General features: G+C 63.6%; 1 protein-coding gene across 4 annotated transcripts in view; it reads left to right on the forward strand.

Annotated features, from left to right (window-relative positions):
• LOC104333456 (VAC14 component of PIKFYVE complex) overlaps positions 1-9,608 on the forward strand; it is a 156,169-nt gene extending 146,561 nt beyond the window's left edge. For 2 of the 4 annotated variants that reach the window (XM_075434120.1, XM_075434121.1), the window contains exons 78-82: positions 2,746-2,920; positions 3,631-3,749; positions 4,519-4,625; positions 6,163-6,313; positions 8,731-9,608. In XM_075434120.1, coding sequence (XP_075290235.1) covers positions 2,746-2,920; positions 3,631-3,749; positions 4,519-4,625; positions 6,163-6,313; positions 8,731-8,893 — 715 coding nt within the window. In that variant the 3' untranslated portion in view covers positions 8,894-9,608. The remainder of the gene's footprint in view (positions 1-2,745; positions 2,921-3,630; positions 3,750-4,518; positions 4,626-6,162; positions 6,314-8,730) is intronic. The other 2 variants (XM_075434122.1, XM_075434126.1) reach the window with 1 other exon arrangement.
• Positions 9,609-10,005: the final 397 nt, after the last annotated feature.

Raw genomic sequence — 10,005 nt, forward strand, 5'->3', positions numbered from 1 at the left:
TGTCATGGAGGCCAGCAGCTGCGTGGCCGGCCAGTTGTCCCCATCTCCTTTGGGGACCGCTTTTGGGCTTCAGAGAAGGAGTATGGGGGTCCCTGGATGCGTCAAGCTGCTGAGCACTGGCAAACTCATTCTCCTGGTGGTTCCCAGAGAAGCCGTGCCTGGGTTGGACGGGTGGGCACCCCAATGGGGCAGCATCCCCAGCTTCGGGGCGGGGAGACGGACCCTGCACGGCTGCTCCTTTAACACCCCGGCGCTTTCCACTTGCCCGGTGCCACCGAAAGGAGGGGGAACGAACCCAACCCTTCCCCGCTAATCAAAACCAGGCCTGAAATTAGAAAGCCCCCGCTCGCTGGGAGCGCGGCGTTAGCCAGCCAAATGTCAGAGCTCCTATTTCTGGAAAGTGAGAGCCCTCCTTTTCCACCGAGGAGCGGCGGAGGGGGGGACCCGACCCGAGCGAGGTCCTTGCCGTGGATGGACGAGGGCAGCTCCAGAGGTTGCTGAATTCCCCTCGACGCTCGCCGGCACCGGTTATGGTTTGGCTGAGCTTGTTGGAGCTCTTTTCGTAGCCCTTCTGCCTGGGAGGTGTAAAACGCCGGCCCCGAGCAGCTGGCAGCAGTGCAGAAGAGCCGGTCCCCAGCACACTGGGCGCTTTGCAGCCGGGGGTAAAACTACCCCAGTGTTTCTCCCTGGAGGACCCATCCCCGCTTGGGACACGGTAAATCATCCCACCTCACGGTCTGAGTGCCCAGCACCCGCTCCCACGCGGCTGCTGGAGGAAGCTCGGCAAAGGATGCGGCATCCAGTTATCCCCCCTTACTGGGAAGGGGTCAGACGGAGCCGGGTCACTCCTGCCCAGCCTGGGCTTGCTTTGCCGCAGCTGGCGATGGCCGGATCCTGCCTGCGGTGCTGAGCTGTTGATTTGCTTTTGGCTCCGTCAGGCCGGACTGAAAGCCTTTCCCTTCCCTCCCTCGACGCTTCGCTTTCCCATCGCTGTCCCTCCTCCAGCCAGCCCGCGTCCAAGCGGCGAGAAATCGGGGAAGCGTTTTCATCCCCGTGAATGCAGCCGGTTACGTAAGAATAATTGGGATAAATGAGCTTATTTATCGCGGCCCGTTCCATTTTAATGGGGTCCGGGGCGATCGCCGGGTTGGGTTACGTAAAAGCCCGCACAGAGCATCTCATTGTCCGGCAGCAGCCACGCAGGGTGTGGGAGAGGAGCTGGGGCTGGGCAAGGAGGGGACAGGTTGCTTGGCGGAACTGGTTGCTTGGCGGAACTGGGAGGAAGATGGGGGGTTTCTTCCTCCACGTATTGGGAGGGAAGATCCATTTCTCCGTTCCCCGTCCACCTCCTGCGTCCCTAAAACACCAGGCTTCAGGGTATGGTCTTTGGTGTCTTCCTATAGCTCCTAGAGTCTTTTCTTGGTTCTTCCCCACAGGGAGGGGGTCTGGAAACTCGCCTCCTTCCTCTTCCTCACCCCAGGAGGTGAAAACTTGACCCTGGGGGGGGGGGGGTCAGGTGTGCCTCCCACCTCCTGGCCAAACCGAGACCTGCCGAGCAGCTAGCAAATGCCTCCCACCCAGCCACCGAAGCGGGTGCTCCTTGTCTGGCCTCCTAAACGCTCCTGAGATACCTCCAGGGGGGGATTTGGTTGCCAGCTGAGATTGTCTGGTGGGGAGCTGTGCTTGGGGGAAAGCAGAGATGCTCTGGGGGATCCCAGCATCTCCCCCAGTGCTGAGGTTCCCCATCAGGGAGATGCGGGGACCCGGGGAGCATCCCGGCTTCGGGAGAAGCTGGATTTTCCGGGGAACTGGGTGGGCTCCTGCAGGTCTCCCCGATGCGGGCACCGGGGAGCTGAGCCGGTGCTGGGCAGCGTTTCAGGTGTCCTCGGACAAACCTCCCCAGAAGGCAGGAGCCTGGAGAAAAAACAGGAAATCCCCAAATCCAAACAAACAAAAAGAAAAAAAAAGAAAAATATCTGGGTTCTGGTTTCTGGTCTAAAACGTTCCAAACCTTGGGAATGCCTCGAGGTATGTTAAGCAGGACATTCCTGCTGCGACCCGCCAGGCCCAGCCGGGCAGATCGGCGCGGGCTGCGGTGCCGGTGGGGCGTCTGGTGGAGCAGAGGCACCTTCCAGCTTCGCAGGCTGGAGCTCCGGAGCCCCTCGGCACCGGATTTCCTGGGAGCCAGAGCGTGAAGGGGTTCAAAGAGCAACAGGGCAGGTTACTGGCAGAAAGGGGGGGCATGGAGGGAAAGGCACGCTCTGGCTCCGGGCGTCCCCCGCGGCCACGCTCCCGCCCTACCAGTTCCCCGGTGTCGAAGGGATACTGGTCTGGCTGGGCCATCACATACCAATCTGTAACCACACTGCTGGCGTTATTCGGGGTGGATAATGATGCTGGAAGCTCTCGAAGGAGGTTGCTGGGAGGCTGGAGGTGGGAGCAAGCTGCAGTGGCGGGTGCTGGCGAGGTCCCGGAGCAGCACGGCCGGGGAGGTGTCTTCGCCCAGCTATGTTTTTTGGCCTTGCCCTGGTGTGAGTAGCTGCACCCTCCAAACGCAGAGCCTGGTCTTGTCCCATGAGATCTCCTGGGTGGTGCCACCATGCTCGCCCAGCCTCTGGGGCACCCGTATCTGTCACCCTAGTCCTCTCTGCGGCAAGGAGGGGATGCGCAGGCTCGGGTCAGGGTCTCGGCTGCCCTCGTTAACCATCCTTCCGCCCCTCGGTTTCTGTCCTCTGTGATACGCAGGCAGCTTTGTCTACTTCTGAACGCAGAAAACATCTTCCACTCCATGGCAGACATACTGCTTCGGGAAGAGGACCTCAAGTTCGCCTCGACCATGGTCCACACCCTGAACACCATCCTGCTGACGTCCTCCGAGCTCTTCCAGCTGAGGAACCAACTGAAGGACCTGAAGACGCCGGTATGGGTTGCGGGAGCAGGCTCAGCTGCTAGGAGGGACGTACTGAGGGTGGCAGGGACCTGGGGATGTGTCTTGCTGATCGGTCCCCACCTGGCAGGTCCCAGAGCTGGAGCTCAGGCACCCGGGGTGGCCCCTTCATTCCTCCTCAGGAGCTGGGAGGGTTTGGAGGACGTGCCCAGCTCTTACTTTTCTCCCCTGGGACGGGAACGGGCTCCCCGAGCCCTCAAGCAGCTGCCACCTCCCTCCCTGCGTCCCAGCACAGGCCAGGGACAGGTGACAGCAGGAGCAGAGCCCCCCGGTCCCTCAGCTGTCCCTGCCGGGAACGCACCCACAGGGTTTGCCGAGCAGCTGCCGCTGGCACCGGTGACATCCAAGCAAGGCAGGGAGAGGGAGGAAGACTTCTCCTCCTCCTCATGCTGAAGGCCAGCGATGCAGCAGTGTCCCCTCGTCTGGGCCAGCCCCTCATCCTGCGGTGGGTGCAGCAGCCCCGAGGGCCACCCCATAGGCCCCCTGGTCTCCATCTTCCTGGGCTGGTGGGCTCGTGCCGGGGCCAGGTGGACTTGGTGGGTCCAGAAACATCCCTTTGCGACTGGGTGGCACTGGCACCAGTGCTTGCACACTGGATGGGCCGGTGATGGTCGCCCGGGGCTCTTCATGCCATGTCCTTGCTACCACTGGTGACCTGACCCTGCTGGCTCCCTCTTCCCCAGGAAAGCCGTAACCTCTTCTGCTGCCTGTACCGGTCCTGGTGTCACAACCCCGTGACAACCGTGTCCCTCTGCTTCCTCACCCAGAACTACAAGCACGCCTACGACCTCATCCAGAAATTGTATCCTTTGGAGGTTTTCTGTGAGGCTGGTGGCCGCTGGTCCCTCTGTGGCCACCAAGGTCACCCTGCGGGCCAGCAGCCCATCATTAGCGGGGCGGCGTCCCCGCGATGCGAGGGCAGGGCACGCCAGCTCCCTTCCCCTTGTGTCGTCCTCGCTTTTTGTGGTGTAAAAAGAGGAAAACGTGTGCTGGCTGAGCCCTGACCTTGCCCTGCCTGGGTGGGGAGGCTCCTCAGCAGCCTCTTCCTCCCCGGAAGACGAAGGCTTTGGCCTCTGGGCCCGATGAGCAGGCAGTGCCCGGCGCAGCGTGGTTCCTGGTGAGCTCACCGTCTGCCTGCAGCAGGATGGTTCTTTTCCTCTGCTGGCAAACCCCGAGCCTCCCTGAGCAGCTCAATAACGTGTTCAGGTTCTCTTACCGGCGCGCGCCGGGGTTTCTCCGGGACGCTCGGCGTCGCCTCCGTGCCATCCCAGGGCCGGGAGAAGCGAGCGTCCTCCCTCGCACCGTTCTCCTGCCTGCTCTCTGGCTAGGCAAGCGGCTGGCTTTTTGGGCAGCCCGCCTTTCCCCCATCCCTGCCTGCTCGTCCTGTTCCCTTTCGGCCCTGCCTGCGTGCTAGCCCTGCCCATTCCCTGCCTGCTCACTTCCCACAGGAGCTGTGGGTCGCAGGGAGGGTTTGGCAGAGCCGCGGTCCGTGCCGGGCATCACCCGGGCGAGCCATCTGCTGCCACCGGGCCACCCTTTCCCGAGGCGACGTCCTTAACGGCCACATCCAGCGGGGATCTGGAGGTCACCGTGGATTTCCTCACCGAGGTGGACAAGCTGGTGCAGCTCATCGAGTGCCCCATATTCACGTGTAAGGAGGAAACCCCGCACGGGGAAGGTGCGGCGCGCGGTGCTCCCCCGCCCCGGGCGCGTCCCCCTCCCCGCTCCTCCATCGCAAGCGGCAGCCGCCGCATGAATAAATAGAGCAGAAGTTATGAGGCTTCTTGCCGGGAGGTTTGCCCGGCACTGGAGCTGCCGGCCGGGCACGGGCGCGCTGGCAGCACGGGGGGGACACTCGCCCCCAGATATAGGTTAAGGGGGCGAGCAGCGCTGGCACCAAACAAAGGGGTGGGGGAAGGACGGGGGGGCCTGGACCACGCTGAGCATCTACGGGGTGTTGGATGTGGGGAGCCGCGGGTGCCACCCTTGGAGGCGTGAGGTGGCACCGTGGGTGCTGCTGGGGCCCTTAGCAAGAAAAAAGGTGTTGGTTTTTTTTCTGGAAATGGAGAATTAAGCCCTAAAAAAAACCCCAGAGCTGCTTCTCTCTCCAGATCTGGCCCCCCAGCCCCAGCAGTGGGTCCCCCCCCTTGGGTGACACAGCCAGGGCTTGGCTGGGGGCTTGGGGAGATGGCGGTGGGAGCCGGGATGGGGAGGGGGGGCGTGGCGGGGTGACCCATGGCTGGGGGAGAAATGGGTCTTGTGGTGGCACCTGGCTGCCCCTGGGCTCCTTCTCCCTGGAGGTGGAGCTGGGCTGGAAATGTCCTGGAATGGGACCTGTGGGGGTCCCTGGAGAATGTTTGGGGGGAGAGGGTCAGAGCAGCGGGGCAGCGGAGTTGTGGGGTGGCCCTGGGTCACGCTCCCTCCCGTGGTGCGCTGTGCCTCATCCCGAGGATGACTTTCCCACCGTGCGAGGCACCCACGTGTCTGCGGTGGTTCTCCACAGCCCCAAACTATTCCTTGAGGGTTCCCCACCCCGCTCACCTTCATCTCCAAGCCTTGGGGTGGGGGACAGGCATGCCCCCGATAGAGCAGCACCCCTGAGCATGACTCCCTTCGCCGGAGGTGCTAGTGGCAACCAGGAGGTGAGGTGCTGGGGCAGGGACCTCACCCCAGGCGGGACCTTGGTTGTCTGGAGGGCTCCAGAAGACCCTTCCACCCCCGAGCACCACGAGGGATGGAGTGGGAGGGTGTTTTCCTGAGCGGAGAGGATCCCTTCAGCTCCACGGAGTCCCCGGGAGGGTGGCACCCAGCCCTTCTGATGTCTGGTGCCCCAGGAGGGGGGAAATTTCTGCTAATTCTGCAGAAGCTGAGGAGCAGTTCCATGTTGCGTGTGTGTCAGCAGGCAGACAGCATGTATGGGCTCGGGGATTGAGCGGCAGTGCGGATGGGAGACTGGGGAGCCTCTGCCCCCTTCCCCAGCTGGCAGCCGGGGGTTGTGCGGAGGAGAGGGGCTTCTGACTGGTGTGGGACACAAAGGTGGAGGAGTTAAAGCAAGGGGAGAGGCTGCTGGTGCCATGTGGGTGCCCCTCGGGTCGGCTGGAGAGCCTTACAGCCTCCCCAGGACCATCAGAAGGGTTGGGAGGAACCTGCTGCCGGGGCTGGAGGTGAAACACATGTCGCCTTGCCCTCCCCATCCTCTTCCTCTCCTCTTCCAGATCTCCGCCTGCAGCTGCTGGACGTGAAGAACAACCCCTACCTGATCAAGGCTCTCTACGGCCTCCTGATGCTGCTGCCCCAGAGCAGCGCCTTCCAGCTCCTCTCCCACCGCCTGCAGTGCGTGCCCAACCCCGAGCTCATGCAGACCGCGTAAGTGCCGCCGGGACCGAGCTCCACCGGGCTCTTCCGGACCCCCGGCACCGGGGCCGGACCAGCCGTCCCCCCGCCGCCGAGCATCCCCGCCATCCCGGGCTCGGCCCCACGCTCTGCCTTCGCCCCCCGGCTCCTCTGCAGCCGCGGCTGCTCCTTGCCCCGTGGCCGGGCGTGTTGGCTCGGGGGGGTTTTTTGTGTCTATATTTGGTAACCCTGGGAGGGCTGTGCCTCATCCACAGGCATTTGGCATCCGGGATGGAAAATTTCACTTGTGGGGTCGCTATGGAAACGAGCAGAGCCACGAAGGAGGTTTACGGAGAGAGAAACGCCGGCAGCCGGGAGGGTGCTCCCAAAGCATTCCCCACCCAGCCCCAGTGGCCTTCACGGCACCCAAAAGGACCCCGTGAGCCCTGCACGCCTGGGGCTGGCTGCTCCATCCCCAGCCCTGGCCTTCGGGGAGCTGCGAGCGGCGATGGGCGAAGGCGGCATCTCCCCGGGGACCAGCCGAAACCCTCGGTGCTCGTTAGACACCAGCGGTGGGGTTTGCTCTCCAACCCTCGGCTAACGAGCGGGGAGGCTCGGCGTTAAAGCCGGGGCTGCCTTTGCGAAGAACAAAAAAGGAAGAGCTCCCGAGATGGGCAGGTTTCTGAATGGAAAATTCAAAATCCAGAATTCATCCCCCCACTGCTGCCACTCCTCGGCTTTGAGCTGCTTTTATCCCTCGTGGCCTCTGGCGCTGCGCTCGTACCCACGACCCGGCACTGATTTTAGCTGGGGGGGGGGCTGCATGTGCTTCTCCCCCCGCCATTTTTTCCTCCCCCTTAGTCCCAGCAGCGGGGTTTTTTCGAGCAACCAGAGCTGTCAGACGGCCTGAGCATCTGATTAACTCTGACCTACATTCCTTCGAACACCGAAGCCGGCTTTCGTAACAGGCCAGCCCCAGCTGCCCCCTCCCCGGAGGGGACATCGGGGCCTCGAGAGCCGCCTGCCATCCTCCCCATGGGCTCCCCCGTGTCCCCCGACGAGCATCCTGGGGCTGGTCCCCTCCCTCCATCGCCTGAGGGCAGCTCCAGGGGGATGAGCCCCCGGGGTCGGAGCCCCCGAGAGCCCACAAATGGGGGCTTCAGCCTGGGGCTCATCCCCCAGGACTGTCCCCGTTGCCACCAGCACCATAGCACATGGCTTTTTTTTGCTTACTCAGCAGGGAAACTGAGGCACGTGGCTCTTGGCATCCTTTCTGGCCAGTCTCGCTGCTTTTGACCGGAATGGGGTGGGACAGGGGGGGAGCATCCGTGTTGGAGGGGTGCTGAGGCAGAACTCCCTTCACAGAGTCACAGAATCCCAGAATGGTAGGGGTTGGAAGGGACCTCTGTGGGTCACCCAGCCTAACCCACTGCCGAAGCAAGGTCAGCCAGAACAGGCTGCACAGCACCGCGTCCAGGAGGGTCTGGAATATCTCCAGAGAAGGAGACTCCACAGCCTCCCTGGGCAGCCTGGGCCAGGGCTCCATCACCCTCAGAGGGAAGAAGTTCTTCCTCATGTTCAGACAGAACTTCCTCTGCTTCAGTTTGTGCCCGTTGCCCCTTGTCCTGTCGCTGGGCACCACTGAAAAGAGTCTGGCCCCGTCCTCCTGACACCCACCCTGCAGATATTTGTAAGCATTTCTAAGGTCCCCTCGCAGCCTTCTCTTCTCCAGGCTGAACAAGCCCAGCTCCCTCAGTCTCTCCTCGTAGGGGAGATGCTCCAGTCCCCTCCTCATCCTCGTAGCCCTCCGCTGGACTCTCTCCAGTAGCTCCTCATCTTTCTTGAAGTGGGGAGCCCAGAACTGGACGCAGCACTCCAGATGAGGCCTCACCAGGGCAGAGCAGAGGGGAAGGAGAACCTCCCTCGACCTGCTGGCCACACTCCTCCTAATGCACCCCAGGATCCCATTGGCCTTCTTCACACCCAGGGCACGCTGCTGGCTCATGGTCACCCTGTCATCCCCCAGCACACCCAGGTCCCTCCCCACAGAGCTGCTCTCCAGCAGGTCATCCCCAACCTGTACTGGTGCCTGGGGTTGTTCCTGCCCAGGTGCAGGACCCTGCACTTGCCCTTGTTGAACCTCAGCACGTTCCTCTCTGCCCAACTCTCCAGCCTGTCCAGGTCACACAGAATGGCAGCACAGCCTTCTGGTGTATCCAGCACACCTCCCAGTTTGGTGTCATCAGCAAACTTGCTGAGGGTACTCTCTAACTCTTCATCCAGGTCATCCTTGTCCGCAGGACTTCTTGGGCTCCATCTTGTGCCTTTTAGGGAGAGAAACGGGTCTTTTGGGGTGTTTAACCAGCAGCACTGGGACTGCCGGCGATGGGTGCCTGGGGTAGGGCATGTCCTGCCCCATCCTGCCCTCACTCTCCGCTCCCTCCCCGCAGGGATGGCACCAAACCGAGTGGCAGCTTCAAGAGGACGTCAGCCTCCAACATCGACTACACGGACCTGCTGCAGCACTTCGAGAAGGTCCAAAACAAACACCTGGAAGCTCGGCACCAGCGAGCCGGGCGGGCAGAGCAGCTGGACCGACGGGTGGTCCTCTGAGCACCCCCCGCCGCAGCCGCGGGCACGCACGGTCCCTGGGGCAGGGACCAGGGGACATGGACCAGGGGGGGATGGGGGACACCGGTTGCCGGCTGCCGGAGGATCTGGTGGGTTTGATGGCGGAGGGAGGTGGGCGAGCGGCTCGGTGCGGGGCTGGTTCTCCTCCCCACTGTGTGCGTGTGGATGGCGGGGGACCCCCGGGCTGTGCCCGGTTTCTCCCGCGGGCGACGCAGGGATGTGGGGAAGGGTTGCAGGAGGAGAGGGCCAGGGGGGAAAGCGCCTCGTCTTCTTTTGCGACGGGGCGAGGAAACTCCCCTTTGCTTTGCTAATGCCTTCCCCGTGACGGTCAGCTGAGCGCCCGGCCTCCTGCCAGCGGGACCAGAGGGAAGGGAAGACGGGAGCAACCCCTGGCCTCCCGCCCTGGAAAACGGGTGCGCAGGGCCGCCGGCCGCTCTCGCCACCCCAGCTTCCACCCTCCGGCTCCGAGGTTGCGCCGGAGGCATCTCGCCCCGGGACTCGCGCTCCTGTGCGTGGCACTCGGCTCCCTCCCCGCACCCACGCACCCTCCCCGAGCCCCCCGGCTCTCGGCACGGACAGCGGCGCAGCCGGCATCGGGTCGCGGGGGGCGGCGGAGACCCCCATCGCGCCCAGTCCCGGACTCAATTCTTTGTTCCTACGTCAAGCTCCCCACGATGAAATAAACAAGCGATGCAGAGCAGCCCGTTCCTTGTAGCTGGGCTCCCCATCCTCGTGGATCCGGCCCCGAGGGGAGCCAAAAACCCCGCAAGGGCAGGGGGTGGCAGGGAGCATCTCGCTCGACCCCGAGCCCCCGGCTGCCCCAGCCCTGCCACGTTGGCTCGCCGGCGAGCCGGGCTTCTCCGCCTGCTCCTCTTCCCAGCAGCAGGAAAAAAACCCACCGCCAAAATTCTTCCAGGCCGCAGTCGCGAAACCGCGGCGCGGTGACAGGCATTTTCCTGGCCCCGAGCTGCCGCCGGCGCTGCCTTCGCCCCGTCCTGCGGCGCCGAGGGACCATGGCCGCGGTTCGGGGGGTCGCGGTTGCGTCCCCGGCACGTTTCAGGCCCTCACCTGATCCCGGGGAAAAGGAGGTTGGA

Source organism: Opisthocomus hoazin, chromosome 12 (assembly GCF_030867145.1).
Source record: "Opisthocomus hoazin isolate bOpiHoa1 chromosome 12, bOpiHoa1.hap1, whole genome shotgun sequence".
NCBI lineage: Eukaryota > Metazoa > Chordata > Aves > Opisthocomiformes > Opisthocomidae > Opisthocomus > Opisthocomus hoazin.